This window comes from Oryctolagus cuniculus, chromosome 7, assembly GCF_964237555.1.
Source record: "Oryctolagus cuniculus chromosome 7, mOryCun1.1, whole genome shotgun sequence".
Lineage (NCBI taxonomy): Eukaryota > Metazoa > Chordata > Mammalia > Lagomorpha > Leporidae > Oryctolagus > Oryctolagus cuniculus.
In genome coordinates, this window is record NC_091438.1 from 52,289,840 (window position 1) to 52,306,329 (window position 16,490).

Here is a 16,490-nt window from a genome sequence, read left to right on the forward strand (position 1 = left end):
CTAACATCAAGTATAAATTTAAATTTTAATCAATTAAAAATGAAATTGAAAATTCAGTTCCTCAATCTCACTAGCAATATTCAGATACTCAATAGTCACATGTGAGTAGTGGCTACCATATTGTACCATACAGATCACAGAAAAATCTATCAGTACTATTATAAACAAAGATAGAAAAGTAGATGACTACCTGGCATTAATAATAGCTGTGGGGAAACAGTTTCTATCATATAATGTTTATGAGAACAAAAATGCTACTACCAAAACCACACATGTACTTAATAGGAAAAAAAACTGAAATGTCCATCAGTAGGGAACTAGTTAAGTTACCAAAACACCCATACAATGGCAACTGTACTCTTACAAAATGCACACATAAGGAAAATGTGTCAGCATAGAAAGCTGTCCTGGGAGACCTCCTTATACAGAAACACAAGCTACAAATCACTTAATACGAATAGCACAATCCCACGTGCATTAAAATACAAAACAGGCCGGCGCCGCGGCTTACTAGGCTAATCCTCTGCCTAGCGGCGCCGGCACACCGGGTTCTAGTCCCGGTCGGGGCGCCGGATTCTGTCCCGGTTGCCCCTCTTCCAGGCCAGCTCTCTGCTGTGGCCAGGGAGTGCAGTGGAGGATGGCCCAAGTGCTTGGGCCCTGCACCCCATGGGAGACCAGGAGAAGTACCTGGCTCCTGCCATCGGATCAGTGCGGTGCGCCGGCCGCAGCGTGCCGGCCGCGGCAGCCATTGGAGGGTAAACCAACGGCAAAGGAAGACCTTTCTCTCTGTCTCTCTCTCTCTCTCACTGTCCACTCTGCCTGTCAAAAAAAAAAAAAATACAAAACAGATATACCTATGTTTGGGTAAACGTGTACAGGAAGTAGGATACATGGAAATTAATTTACCATGATTACCTCTGCAAAGTGGGAATGGCGCATGCATGGGTTGGGGCAGTGTTTTCTTTTCACGATACACTTCTGTAGCAGTGAGACTCTGTAACCTGGAGGAAGGGAAAATACATTCTTAATTTTAACTGATCCCATAGTAAGGAATGAGCCACCCAAAATAATATGATACAAAAAAAAATAGAAGTTAGATTTTCTGTGTGTCAAAAGCCTGTTGCTGGGCTGGCACCATGGCTCACTTGGTTAATGTGGCACCGGCATCCTATATGGGTGCCGGGTTCTAGTCCCAGCTGCTCCTCTTCCAGTCTAGCTCTCTGCTGTGGCCTGGGAAGGTAGTACAGGATGGCCCAAATGCCTGGGCCCCTGCACCTGCATGGGAGACCAGGAGGAAGCACCTGGCTCCTGGCTTTGGACTGGCACAGCGCCAGCCGTGGCGGCCATTTGGGGGGTGAACCAATGGAAGGAAGACCTTTCTCTCTGTCTCTTTCTCTCACTGTGCAACTCTACCTGTCAAATGAAAAAAAAAAAAAAAAAAAAGCCTGTTGCTGAGCCTCGTGCCAGTCTGGACTGAGTCGAGCTTCAGGTTATAGATCCTGCTCCTGTTTGTTAAAGTCTTTATGTATCCAAAGCATTCCTACTGCACAAACCCAAAGAAAATGGCTTAGGCGTGAAGTCATAGTTTGTGAATTATCAAAGAAGGCCCTGAAATCAAAGGATTCTTTTAGGGGAATCCCTGGCTGTTTTAGCTCCTGAAGAGAAAACCTTCCCCCCTGACCACCCCTCCCCACCCCACCTGCTCTCTGCCTCACTCAGCCACACCTTACTCTCTCCCACAGCACCTCCCTCACAAAGCCTGTTTCAGGTAAGAGAAATGCAGACCCCAAACTGTTATACTCCCTAGAACTCATCTGGAATTGGAAGTGCAGCAAGCCAAGCAAAGATTCAGACTGCTCCAGGAGCCCCTCTGTGGGCATGCCAGGGGAATCAGACCTCATGGGATGGGTTGTGCTCTATCTGCCTATTTATCTCTGGGTTGTGCTCTATCTGCCTATTTATCTCTCTATCACTGTCTCCCTGTCTTATGTATATAAGCACACACACATGCATGTGTGTACAAATGTTCATATGTGTGTACACATATACATACCAGTCTGATATATAAGCACATATACGTGCACGGATGTGTTTGTGTATCTGCACATGAATACATACATCTCTGTCATATACATAAGCACATATATGTGCATGCCTGTGTGTATATATGTATACCCATGTGTACATACATATCTATCAGTTTGCTTTATATACATAAGTACATTTACTTGTATGCATGCATACATATATACATTTGGCCTCCATGGAATGTGTAGAGCAATTCTTTTTTTTTAAGATTTATTTATTTATTTATTTATTTAAAAGGCAGAATTACAGAAAGAGGAGAGGTAGAGAACAAGAGAGAGATCTTTCATCTGTTGGGCCATGCATGAGCCAGGAGCTTCATCTGGGTCTCCCACTTGAGTGGCAGGGGCCCAACTACTTGGCATTAGCAGGGGGGCTGAATTGGAACTGGAGCAGCTGGGACTCAAACCAGCACCCATTTGGGATGCCGGTGTTGCAAGGTTAACCTCTACACCACAGTGTCCGTACATGCTCGTGCTTGCTAATGTGAAGTAGTAACAGAGTGTGCTCATGTCTGTTGAAGGGCCTGATTCTGGGGCAAGGAAGGAATGTGACCCATTTGGTAGATTTTTTTTATTATTATTAAGTCATTAGATGGTGTAAGTCTTTGAGCCAGGTCAGTGATAAAGAGGGAAATGTTATTATGTCCTGGTGTGCTGAGAATCACAAACTTCCTAACAGAAAAATAAAGAGTACCCAGAACCCCACAGTCAGTGACTTCACACAGTAAGATAGAAACACGCCTTCCTGCCTCCACTACACTCCTAGAGGCTTGTTCTTTTCTGCCGCAGTCCTTCCCAGAACCGAACACCTGCCATCACCTGGCCTGGCGCCCCTGCCACCAGCGCTGCAGGCCCCTCTGGCGGAGATCCGACCTGAGGAGCTTCAGGGGACACGTGCGCCTCGCTTGCCGACAGTCTCTCCCACCCACAAGTCTCATTTACCCGTGAGCCTCGTCTCGCTGGGAGTTTCTCACCCATGCCAGGCATACCCACTTGGCATTTTGACCAGATGGGTCCTCACTCAGGTCTTAACCCACTGAGCACTGCTTTTCTGTCTAGATTGGGAAGTTAAGGTTTCTGTAAATTTTCCCAACTGCTGCGAGCTCACTGTTCTTTTTCTTACGTCCCTCATCACCCCAGAGCAGCAGCCCTTGCCAACCTGTCTCCCAGCACACCACACACATGCACAGGGTCACAGGTGTGCACGCACTCATCAGCTGTAGCTACTGGACCAATACCCTTTGTGATGCTGCAAGGCTGAAGGTTTGAGGATTCTTTGATTCAGTGCGAGCATGGCAGGGGCGGGGAGGCCTTTCCGGAATGTTATGTGAAGAGGTACCTTAGCTCTTAAATTCTGTCTCTATTTCATTTACTTTTTTTTTCCTCCTCAAAGACTTACCCTTCAAATAAAGATCCTTGGAGGGTGTGATTTTCCTCGGAGACCGAGCCACTGGGTAACTGCTGAGTGGAACTGTGAATTATAGAGTGTGAGGAGAAAGAATTGTTAGTGGAAATTAATTTCCAAACGCCTTTCTTTTTCTGCTTCCCGTGGGGATGACCCGCATACCAGGAAAATTCTCAGTCCTGGGTTTTGAGTTCAGCGTGGGCTTTCGGTTTCATTAATTATCCTGAGGATCATTCGTGTCATTCGAATGTAGCATTGGTGGGAAGTCAAGTCTCTGCAGAGCAGCGCTGGCCTCTCCCAGGGCTAAGGGTCCCCTTCCCTGGGTGCGTCTGGTATGGAGTCTGCCTCCAGGTGGGCCACCCCGGGGCTGCTGGGAGAAGGGTGCTTCCCCAGGGCCCTCCTGGACACTGCCTTGCCCACACCTACACTCACTCTGTGTCCATGTGCTGTGAGAGCCCCAGTGACACCCCAAACACGTCCCCCATCTCCCTGCAGCAGGCCAGGACATCACGGCACCCTGTGATTTCTGTTTGAAACCGAGCACTCTACAGACAGTTTTAGGCAAACCAGAAATAATTTTTATGGCCTGCAAAATACCTTTCTCGTAGGATGTCTTGTGCTTTGAGTACATTTTAACAGAGTGAGGTCACATTCATGGACTCCTGGAGACAAGAGAGCAGCTCCAGAGACATCTCATCCATCACCGTGACGCCAGGCAGGCTTCCCCCAGGCCCCCCGACACAGGTGAACATCCTGTTTTCACAGATCGTCAGCCCCTCCTGGGTAGCCCATCCCTGTGCTGCCTGCCTTCCAGTGTTTTCCTTGTCTCCACCCCAGACTGCTGTGAGCTTTAAAAATCCAAAGTTGAATATTTTGAATCAGACGTCACAAGGCAGCCTGAGTGTCAGCACACTGTTTAGCTGGCATTTGGGGGAAAAAAAAAAAAAAAGAAAAGAAATCTGTTTCAAACCAAACATTGACACCTACGCTTGGGGTTGGACCCAACCTGACAGCTGTCCTTCTACAGCAAACGCCTGACTGGCAGCCCCCTTGGGATTCCCTTCCGTCATTTAATGGTCACGTGCGGCAGGTCTTCCCACTCCCAGAGATCACAACCATCGTGTCCCTTTTCCCAAAGTGTGCTCGCTGGAGCGGAACCAGCACACAAAACAGGGCACTGTGTTCCCTGGCGAGCGCTTACTTAGACACGCATGCCGCTTTCTGACACTTGGTTGGTGCCTTTGGTTTCCAGACGTGGCAGTTTTAAAGGAATCCTTTCCCCGACTTTCCCCTCCTGCGATGTCACGGGGGTTGGGGGGGTAGGGGGGGGCAGCAGTATGGACTCTGAGAGGTCCAGTTACATTTTGGCATAGGATCAACCACGGGGCATTCTGCAGTTAGAAGCAAAATAAGCACCGCCCTCCCTCGCCTATTTCCCTTGGCAAACTGGAAAGTCCAAAGGAACTGCACCAGCCAGGAAAGCCCTGACGAAGAGCTGGCATAAGCCTCAGAGAAGACACAGCCCCGTGAGATGCAGGGTGCGCGATCATTGTCTGAGACCGAGGGCCTGAAATTGACACCATATGTGCCCCGAGGAGTGATTGCTGCGAGGGGGCGAGGGGCGGGGGAGAAAAGCAACATGTCAGAACATTTTAGTAACACCTAATTCATCCCGAGGTTATAAATAAATATGATGCTCGCTTAAAAAACAAGTCGAAAAATACTTTAACTGGATTACTTCTGTGACAGTGCTTCAGGCAAAGGTGAGCTTTATTAGGGAGACAGCATGAATAAAGAGAAACACATAACAACTTTTTGTGGTATATTTTACGTGATTTTATTTTTTTTGCAGTAAATAAAGTGGTTATAGGGCTCCAAGGAAAAGGGCCCAGATGTTAGAGAGTTGTGTGAAATTCAGGGGAAACAAGCTGTAAAAAACACAGCCATAAAACAGGCTGTCAGTGCCACACATCTGGACAATACAGCTGTATGTTCCTAGTGGCTGTCGTCACCCAAGGAAAACTCAATAACCTTATTTCACCCCAATTAGGCCGCATACCAACAGGATCAGCATTGAGTTGCAAGGGGGAGCAACATTCATATGGCGCCTCTGTGTCAAGCAGCTTTTATCTTTCATTTGAATTTGGTCACCAAGAAATAAAAGGCTGCTAACATCGTCATTTCCACTATTATAAAACCCTATTTAATTTATAACGTCCTCATAAGTCAGAGTTTGACAGTTTGGACTACTGGCTATGCCAAACAACAATAGACTTTTCTGTAGTGTGAAACTGACCCATCAGTCATCTGAACACGCGGCCCTGCCTCTCTCTCGCATCCTCTGTTGGGAGCCTGAGCCTGACACCATTGTGGAAAGCCCTCTGCCTGTCTGGAAGAACATACTGATATTCAGACAACCCGGTCCATTGCCGGTGCAGGGGAAATGCTGCATTTTTGCCCCCATCATCATCTTTGGCCAGCAATGAGGCACTGTTAGTAAGGCAAATATCCCAAGACGTAAAACACTCTTTCATCTTTTTTCATCACCGACAGACTGTGCCACAGGTTCTAAGCTGTCACTCTTCCCAATCATTGTGTTCCTTCACAGGTGTTAATGGCAGCAAAAACAATTATGGATAGTGGAGAGAAATTAGCCTTACCACTGATAGGAAAACTCTTAAAATTTCAACTGCTCCAGATTAAATTCAGGGACCAACTGCGAGGGGACAACGAAAAGAAGGTACTGTACACCATCGTGGGTTTTCTAATGGAGGGCAAGCAGTGAGTGGAAGGGGGCCAGGTTTCTCAAGGTCACTTCCTGTCTTCATAAACCTACCATGAAGTGGTGCCGGGCAAATTCAACTGTCCCCTTGACTTCTCAAGGGCAAGGTTCTCCAAGTCTACTGGAGGAGTTAGAAGTCTGTTAACAATAAGCCACCGTACATTTAAAAATGACAGTCTCCAGGGCATATGCTCAAAATTGTACCTATGGTAGTATACGAGGGTACTTGCAAAAGGATTTTTGAAATCTATGCACAGTTTTTTTTCATAATACACACTTTTATGGATATTTTTGAAGAGCTCACATATGCATGGATCTCAAGTGTTTTTGCACCAAAATAAACTTATCTTTTAATTTAATTTTGCACAAGCTTGTTGAAAGAGCTTCATATTCATATAATAGCCAAAGAGAGAGCCAGGGAGAAGATGGGGGAGTCAGGAGAAGTGAATATTAAAAAGGGAGTGAGGAGGGCTCATGGTCAGTTTTTAACTATGTTAATTAAATATGTTATATTCAATAGGAGTGCCTATTAAAATATTAGGCATATTTGTACCTTTGTAACAGTGAGAATATTTCACCAGCAGCCCATCACTCTACTCCCATAGTTTCGTCAATTTCTTCACATGTGGGCCTTCATTTAATTTGCCCATGGAAGTCAGTCTGTGTGTTTTCCAGATTCATATTTGTACCTAAAAAGTATCTTAAAATACTTTTTACAAAGTAATGCCAGGTTCAAATCTATTTGCTATGATAATTACTTAAAATTAGAGATGTATCAATGCTGATGTACTTTTTGGAAACGCAAATGTTTTTGTATATAGATGTCAAATGTGTGTGAGTGTATATGTGTGTGTATATAAAATTATCATGTGAAGTTGGTTCTTTATATTCTGAAATGGAAGAGGGAAAATCATAGAAGAGAGAGGACAAAGGAAAAGCAATCGATTCCATGGGGCCTGCGCTGTGGCACCGTGGGTTAATGCCCCAGCCTGAAGCACCGGCATCCAATATGGGTGCCGGTTCAAGACCCGGATGCTCCACTTCCAATCCAGCTCTGTGCTATGGTCTGGGAAAGCAGTACAAGATGGCCCAAGTCCTTGAGCCCCTGCACCAGCATGGGAGACCCAGAGGAAGCACCTGGCTCCTGGCTTCGGATTGGCATGGCTCCAGCTGTTGAGGCCATTTGGGGAGTGAACCATCGGATGGAAGACCCCTCTCTCTCTCTCTCTCTCTCTCTGTGTGTGTGTGTGTGTGTGTGTAACTCTGACTTTCAAATAAATAAATACTTTAAAAAAAGAAAGGCAGGCTTATTAAAAAAAAAAAAAAGAAAAGGAATAGATTCCAATAAGACCTTCATCTTTGCAAGACCCCCAAAACCAGGCTTGAGCTGCTGATGGTATAATTGTAAACAACAGTAATATAGGGCTTTAGGTTTGTCAAAGAAGTTTCTTATATGGCATTTTCCTAGAGTGGCATATGTTGTCCCCAGGAAAGTTCTGTTTGTGTGAACATAGACGATAGTATAGATTCTACCTATTGAACCCCTTTCCAGCACACACAGGAGAGGTGTTCCTTATGAAATTGTCAGGGAAGTTAAGACTTGGCAAAAGAAAAATTGGAAAATTTCACACTAGTATAGAAACATATCTCTTCTTGCATCTTTAAATTCCAGTGCCATATGGGAATCTGAATTATAGAAAGTAGACTGTGAATCTTGCAAACAAATTTCCTGCACCTTCTATGTGCTCTGTGTTTTCCACAGCACCTACAAATAGTGTTTTTAGGGAACATCAACTTATATGCCACCTATAAGTCAGAAATTGTTTATTACAGGAGTAGGTTATAAATTCCAGTAACAAACTTTAAGTTAAAAAAAAGAATGGAAAATCCTGATAGCACAGGAAAATTTGTCATTCTTACAATGACATAAAGATATTCCTTCAATATTATTTTTCTCAGCATTTATTTAAATTGTGAACTATAATAAGACAGTAATTCTGAATATATGAAAGTAATCTTTATTTGTTGAAAATCTTAGAGTCCTAAAGAATTGGAGCTTGGACTTCAGACATTGAAAAAAAAAAAAAGTCACTGGACCCAGAAATGCAATAAGAGAACTCCTTCAGCAATTGAGAGCCAACAATTACATAATTTAGTGTCTTCATTATTTTGGGATCCCAAAGCACCAACCTCAAATTTCTGAGTCAAAACCATTTGAGTAGGTGCTAAATAAATTGCTGAAAATGGATTGGAATGGAATCCTGTCTAGAAAATTCTCTCAGAAAAGGCAAAATGGAGTTCCCTGCAGGATGATAAAATCTGTGTACATTTTGACAGCATTGCCCAAGAGGTCAGGCAGAACAATAGAGTTGAGTGCCTGTCAGCCAAGCAGTTTGGCAGAAAGCAAAGTAAGCGCAAAGTATGGAAAGCTGATAACATGCTGTGGAGTAGCAAATGAAGAGAAGAGAAGAACTGTTTGCTCCAACTCTTCCTCTCTCCTAGCCTAGAACAGGATGCTGAGGCTGCTACCAGAGGATAAACTGCGTCTGCAGCTTCCTAACCTCGACACGAAATCTGTGAGGATGATTTCTTTCAAATGTTTATTAAGGATCATTGCTTACATCTACACAACCCACAGAGTGTTTTCTTCCTCTTCTCTTCAATTTTTGGAATTGTAATTTTAAGAATGAATGCTTTAAAAATACCCATAGTAATAATTATAGAAAACATTAAAGATAAGGTGAAGACAGAAATTACCAATATAATTAGGTTCCTGTTCTTTTCCCCCCAATGGAACAGATGTAGTGTATTACTATATATTTGATCCTGTTTTAAGCAATAAGCTTTTCTTAAAAATAAATGGTTAACAATATAATTCCAATTGCCAAATACAGTAAAGATGTCATCTTTTACTCAACTAATCTTAATAACTTCAGCATTTTATCTGAGCTGTACTTAACATTGCATTTGCTTTCTATTTTGCAAGCAACTTGATAGTTAATTAACATAAAAAATAAAAAGAAAGATATTTTAAGAATGATTTTAAAATCTTTAGCATACGAATTTCTGGGACAAAAATATTGACCTCTAGTTACAAAAAAATTGAATCTACTTGAAAGTATTTATTTATTAGGAAATGCCTTATTGATTACTTCCAAATATATATACCAAAAAATGAAGCATATTTCTATATATTTTAACATTTCAGAATTTCTGAATATGACTTCTCTCATACAATAACCCCATCATTATTAATCTGTTGTTAATTCATTAATTCAACAAACATTTTTTGAAACAAACCTTTACAGAAACAATATACTGGGCATATGTTTTCTCATAATTTTAGTCATAGTTTCAAAATAAATCCCTTGTCTTTTATTCTGCTTATGCTTTAATTTAGTCATTACCTGAATTCTATATTTTCACTCACAATTCTACTTCATTTTAACTCCAACTTTTTTGTTATGTATTAATTTTGAATATGTATTAAATACCAAAAAACTTAATTAGGAGTCAAAATATTTTATCTGTATTGAGAATTCTAACAAAACATTTCATGACCAAAAAAATGAAAAGTGGTTGTAATGTAAAAAAAATCATTATCCATTTAAGTGACTGGCCAATTTAAATCTGATCTGATCTTCCTCTAAGTTGAGCTTAGAACATTTGTGTAGCTTTGAAGAAAAGATCCAAATATATTATAACTCTGCTTTTAATTTATGTATTCAAATAACCAGTGCATACTTTCTTGGATTTTTAGGAAGCATATTTTTTATATAAAAGAAGAACAATTCTTTCTCTTTCAAATTTATATGTTTAGTCAAGTGATTTTTCTGATGTACCAGAATTGTAAAGCTGCAAATTAAAAGTGCCTAAAGTTTGATGATACATCATGAGGAAGCCACAAACAACCTTCTCTGAAGCTGGATGAAGAGAAATTAGAGTAGCTTTCGCAGACATTTTCCAGCTCACTCCAGCCGAAACCCCGAAACACTGGAAACCAGCCAATGTAATGCCATTTTTCTGTGTGTGTTTTGTTTTAAGAGAAAAGCCATAGGGACATACCAGGAAATTACAGGCTGGTTAGTTTTGATTCAGTTGCGGTTAAAATCTTCAAAAACTATTTTAAGAAATCAAACAGAGGAAGAGCAGGAGCTTGGTTTCAAGGGACCTGCGTGGTTTCAGGAAAGGAATAACTTGCCTCACTAACTGGATAGAATTCTTGAGGATGGATTATCGAAATGAGGACACTACCAATATGAATGTTGGATCTAAAGAGTCTCAAAACCCAACAACTGAGAGACAACAATACATGGCTCCCCGGCTGGCTTATGTATAAAATTGAGTAGTGCTTTCCTCATTGGTTTGCTTTTAATTAATTAAAATATTTTACGGGCTTCAAGAAAAATTTAAAGAAATACACATTTTAGAAATAAAGAACCACGGTTGTAGCAGCTAGTAATTATAGCTACCATTAATGACTGGCACCATCGCCACCCATTTGCATGCATTTTTAATGACTCTGTGAAGTACAGAATATTCCCAATTTGCAGATGGGGAAACTGAGAGTGTGGAAAGGTCAGTATTGTTTCCAAGGCCAAACAGTCACTCTTGCTGGTGGAGCTGAGCTTCAAATCCAAACTGCCAAGACTCCCACGTTCTCAACCATCATGCTTACCCCTCCCAAGTGTGTCTCAGTAATTATGAAACGACAACTTTGGCTCACAATCAGTAGCGTATCTGCCCAGATATGTTTTTCTGTACAAACAAAGGCTCTGCTCGGTGATCTTCCAGCAACAATTAGGTCCTGCCGATTACATTGCATTCAACATCATGAGGATAAAAGGTGTAGACAGTGGTCAAGGAAAGGAACAAAACTCACCAAATATAAAGGCCTCAGAATTAACCAAGCACAGATTTCTAAGGGAATCCTGACTTAATTTCCAGTTCCACCCAGAAATGAGCCAGTCTTTAGAGGAATCTCTTAGAACTAGACTTGCTGAGATTATTCTGAATATCTTCATACCGTCCTCTTGCCCTTCTTGGTGAGGTGGCGTGACAGTAGCTGATCTGAAGCTAAAGCAGTGTGCTCTCAGAGTCACATAGGAGCATACAGGTAGCAAACATGTGGACATCTGGCCCAGCCCTTCACTACCACCACCAGCACCACCACCTCTGCCACCACCACCTCACAGACATGCCGTGTTCTGATTCTATGAATTAGGAATTCCCCCCTGAAATACATTCTGGGTAGTTATTTCCTACGCTGTGGCAGCTCTCTAGAGAAACAAGTTCCTAACTCAACTTCATGCATTATATTCTTTTATTCAGTAGAGGAACAGAAATGAGAATGAGAGGGTAGAGATCGAGGAGGTAGGGTGAGAGGTAAGAAACAAAATGAACAGAAAAGGAAAAGCATTCACAATGCCATAACCTTATTAAAAGTGAAGTCAACATTTTGGTGTGTTTCCCTGCTGTTTCTTTCTGCAGATTTGTTCATTACAAGAAGTAATCATTGTAAAAAAAATATTTAAAATCCAATCCATATTTTTTCAGTTAAAATTTATCATAATTTTTACTCAGCACACTATCCAAAATGACCATATCATCATTGTTGGTTATGAGATATCCTATTGACAACCATAACTTTCTTTTTTTTTTTTTTTTTTTTTTTTTTTTTTTTTGACAGGCAGAGTGGACAGTGAGAGAGAGAGAGACAGAGAGAAAGGTCTTCCTTTGCCGTTGGTTCACCCTCCAATGGCCGCCGTGGCCAGCGCGCTGCGGCCGGCGCACCGCGCTGATCCGATGGCAGGAGCCAGGAGCCAGGTGCTTCTCCTGGTCTCCCATGGGGTGCAGGGCCCAAGCACCTGGGCCATCCTCCACTGCACTCCCTGGCCACAGCAGAGAGCTGGCCTGGAAGAGGGGCAACCGGGACAGAATCCGGCGCCCCGACCGGGACTAGAACCCGGTGTGCCGGCGCCGCTAGGCGGAGGATTAGCCTATTGAGCCGCGGCGCCGGCCGGACAACCATAACTTTCTAACTTTCAAATATTTTTTCATAATAAGTAATGCAATTTGTAGTGTAGATTCTCCTTTATTGTGAATAATATCCTTAGCATAGATTTATAAAACTGGATTAATTGGGCCAAAAATGTCCCTGCAGTCTCATACTTCCAAAGTGGGTTCAATGATCATTTATACTCAATTCTTCATAAAAAAAAGTTAAAAAAAGACCCCTTTGTCTAGTCAAATAAACTTGGAAATCACTTGAGTATTATATGCAACTCTTACAGAGTTTGTAGCATAATATCTGGTTAAAGATGAATGGGTTTTATGAAAATAAATATTTAATGTCATTTAACCTACTATTTCTCGAGCTTTTATTTAACCTCATAGGTTTTTTTTTCAGCCCATCTTGTGGGTTCCCACCATCTGGGACCAGCAGAATAGATGTTTTATCAGACTGAGTGATGTCTTAAAGAAGAACTGGAGTAAACCTTAGGACACACAGTTTCTCATAAACCACATCATAATGGAGTGAGTCACACTTTCATGAGCAGGTTTTCCTCTCTTTTTCTTAATAATATCATGATAAGAATCATAGGCTGCATCATATATGAAACAGAAAGTTATACATAAATATGTAGATTCATCATTAGCTGTAAGAATCACACGAAATACAACCATTTACTACCAGTCCCACGTGCTGAAGAGTAGAATGAATAATTGTGAATATCATTTGAATTGTTACATCAAAAAGTCATTTAGAAATAAAATACAGCCTAAGATGTTTTGAACTATCAAATAACTAACTAGGTTGTCCCACTAGAAGAGGAAAATTCTTAATCTGTATAATTATTACATGTTAAACATTAATCTTTTTAGGGAAGATGTTTAAGGCAATGGAAATGCTAAGTAGCCAGATTTGTCCATTAATCATTGTATACATGTATTTATGTACCCCATAAATATATACAAATAAAATAATAATAAAGGAAAAAGAAAAAATTGAGAATAATTTGAGAGTAAGGATTCTAGGTAGATAACACTTGATACTCAACTGAGTATGTGAAGTGCTAACACATTTTGTTTTCAGCTATTGCTAAGACAAGAACCCCACATCTGCTATGTGACTTAATTGGTTAAGAAATCTCTTTGCTGATCCAAAGCCTCCTCATAATAGGTGGCATCCAGATGCTTTCTGTACATACTGCATTTTAAAGAAAATGTATTCTGTGACAAACTTGACTCTTCATATGCTGGGGAACATATGTTCCACATACATGCTAGAGAGAGGGACTCTTTGGATGCTCCCTTCCCAAATTTTTGCCTTGAATTGGGAAGAGTTCCGTCTGAGTTGTTTAAGTTCTAAGCAGATAACCATAGTATAGGAACATGCAGGCTATGCTTTCCAGAAGCAACAAAGACCAGAGAAATAGCTTGTGTGAGCCAAGTTTAGTTGAAGATTTAGGGGGTCAGCATTGCTAACCTAATACTCTCCTAATCTGAATCACTCCCTACTCAATCTGCGAGTCCCAAGACATAAACCCGTACATGAGGGGGACTTAACACAGAATGTGAAGGAAAGGGAAGGAAAAATAGGAGCTGATTTTCCTATGATTGATGCTGGGTAGAAAAGGATGCTTCACCTTTGAACAAGGTAGATTTCTAGAGGCCAAGCAGTCAATCATTGTCCAGAGCAAGAAGGGCAAGGGACTGTCTTGTTTCACTTTAAGCATGGAGGTTGGGAGGAATGAGGAACAGACTGAATGTGTAGACCACCACTGAGGTCAGCCATGGTAGAGCCAAAGGGACTGGATGGGCAAGGAACATGTGTAGAAATCCACCAGGGACATCTCTGCCTGGAGTCCAGGAGGACCTAGGTACTTTTGTCTGCTTCCATTCTGTGCTGTGGATTCTCTGTGCTCTAGAGAATTCTTCCTCTACCTCAGACATTCTTTGCTTACTAATACTTTTTTAAAATTCTACCAACTGAAGACCCATTACTGTCAAATAGAAAGTACAAGACACTAAATATGTAGAGAGAACAATAACAATTATGTTAAAATTATGCATAAGATTAACTTGAAAGAATGCATTAAATATCTTCCACATCCATCTTCTCTGAGTGGTGGAATTGTGGTGACTATCGTTAAGCTCTATATATTTTTTCCAGTTTTTCAAATATTATATTTTTATAATGAAGAGAATTCATGAAAGACATGAATCAGAATTTACAAGGGTCCTATTTAAAAATACAGTTGTGAAAGTGAAGGACGTAAATTTTGATCATCTCAATGTTAAATGAAAATTAGCTTAGAAGGTGTATTGCTCCAGTCTCCTAGGTTTGGTTAAAGGGATGCAAGACAGAAAGAAAGGGAGAGAGAGCGGGTGCCGTGGATCAATAGGCTAATCCTCCACCTGCGGCGCTGGCACACAGGGTTCTAGTCCCGGTCGGGGCGCCAGATTCTGTCCTGGTTGCTCTTCTTCCAGTCCAGCTCTCTGCTGTGGCCCGGGAGTGCAGTGGAGGATGGCCCAAGTCTTTGGGCCCTGCACCCGCATGGGAGACCAGGAGAAGCACCTGGCTCCTGCCTTCGGATCAGCATGGTGCGGCGGCCATTGGAGGGTGAACCAACAGAAAAGGAAGACCTTTCTCTCTGTCTCTCTCTTACTGTCCACTCTGCCTGTCAAAAAAAAAAAAGGGGGGGGTGGGGAGAGAAAGGAGAAGGAGCTGGTGGAATGGAAGAGCAGTTGAGGAACATAAAATACTCTGGTGAAACGACAGAGCATGAAGCATCCAGGAAGTGTTATGCAGCCCCTGGGAAGACAGAGTAGAGGGAGGGTAGACATGCATGGAAAACAAGTTGGGAGAGCATCAAAGACTAGTATTGACAAGAGAACCATGGAAATAAAATGAGTTTAGGATTTAGAATTAAACCAGCTGTGTATCTACCACAGCTGTGGATCAAAGACAAACAGTGTGTCTTCAGTTACACAGTAGGAATAAACCTACCCATCTCACATGTTGCTTTGTGAAATCAAAAAAAAGATGATGTTTGTAAAGCACCTCTCCTACTGCGTAACAATACTCTGCTACTAGAAGTTGCCTCTTACTTTGAATATTTGGTTGTGTAGTCATCTTCTCTCTAGAATCCCAAGAAACCCCACAAGAGAAAGGGTCTGGGAATTCCTGAACTTCCAAAATTCCATCCTTTGCTAAAGATGCTCCAGAAGGATGAGACCTACGTGGCTGCACCGGCTCTCCTATACAACCTGGGAGAGCCAGCAGGGCCAGAGTGCCCCTGACTATCTTACTTGGAGGGGATTGGAGGAAGGTGCAAAAATGCCACTGTTTATAAATTTCCATTGTACTTAATAAATATCTGTAGCATGATAAAATGAATGAATAAGTGAATGTGTAAATTAATAAGTGTGTATTCCAGATAAACTTTAGAATGATTTAATCTAAAATAGTTTCTTCTTTTCCAATCAAAAGACTGCTCTGGGATTTTATTTTAAGTTGCAGTCGTGAATGTTGTGGATTTTGAATCAGAGTTGGGGTTTCTCTGTGGCAAGGCTGGCTGTCCACCAAGGAGCTGCACAGAATGTGGCCTGTTGGCGAATGTTTGATGATCAAAGTCCTGGCTATTAGAGCACCCTGTCTGAGTCTTGCCACTGCCTCGGGGCTAAGTGGACTCAGCAGCTCTGACTCCGTGCTCCATGGAACCATTGGAAAGAGCATGTGTGATGGAATCAGATAAGCCTGGTTTTGCCACTTACTAACCTTAAGTGTAAGTTTTCTCCCCATAAACATGTAGTAGGTATGAAGTCAAATTGTCTGAAAGTTATGTAGAAAGACTCAAGTCTAAACTAGTTTAGTTGTTCACAGCTCTGCTAGGCTGATAGAGCCACCTGACCACAAGGTTATGCTTCCCACCTTATCTGTCCATCAGGACACCCTCTGACCTGGACAATTCTGAGTGAACATTGACGCTATCTGTCAGTCTGACTCTTCTTTCCGTGTGTGTGTGTGTGTGTGTGTGTGTGTGTCTGTGTTTTAACTGCTTGTCAATGTTTCTCTAGCTGACCTCTCCATTCTCTAAAGGTCATTTCCTTCACATCCCACCTTTCATTCTCAAGGCTGCACTGTGAACTTTGTCCTCACCAAAGCCCTCAACACTCCCAGCGTCTTAGATGCATTCTCTTCTCTAACCTT

General features: G+C 42.0%; 1 protein-coding gene across 3 annotated transcripts in view; it reads left to right on the plus strand.

Moving 5' to 3' along the window:
• SPAG17 (sperm associated antigen 17) overlaps positions 1 to 16,490 on the plus strand; it is a 274,935-nt gene that overhangs the window by 63,409 nt on the left and 195,036 nt on the right. For 2 of the 3 annotated variants that reach the window (XM_051857350.2, XM_051857352.2), the window contains one exon: positions 6,101 to 6,232. The exons of the other annotated variant lie outside the window; for it this stretch is intronic. In XM_051857350.2, coding sequence (XP_051713310.2) covers positions 6,101 to 6,232 — 132 coding nt within the window. The remainder of the gene's footprint in view (positions 1 to 6,100; positions 6,233 to 16,490) is intronic. 3 annotated transcript variants of the gene reach the window in all.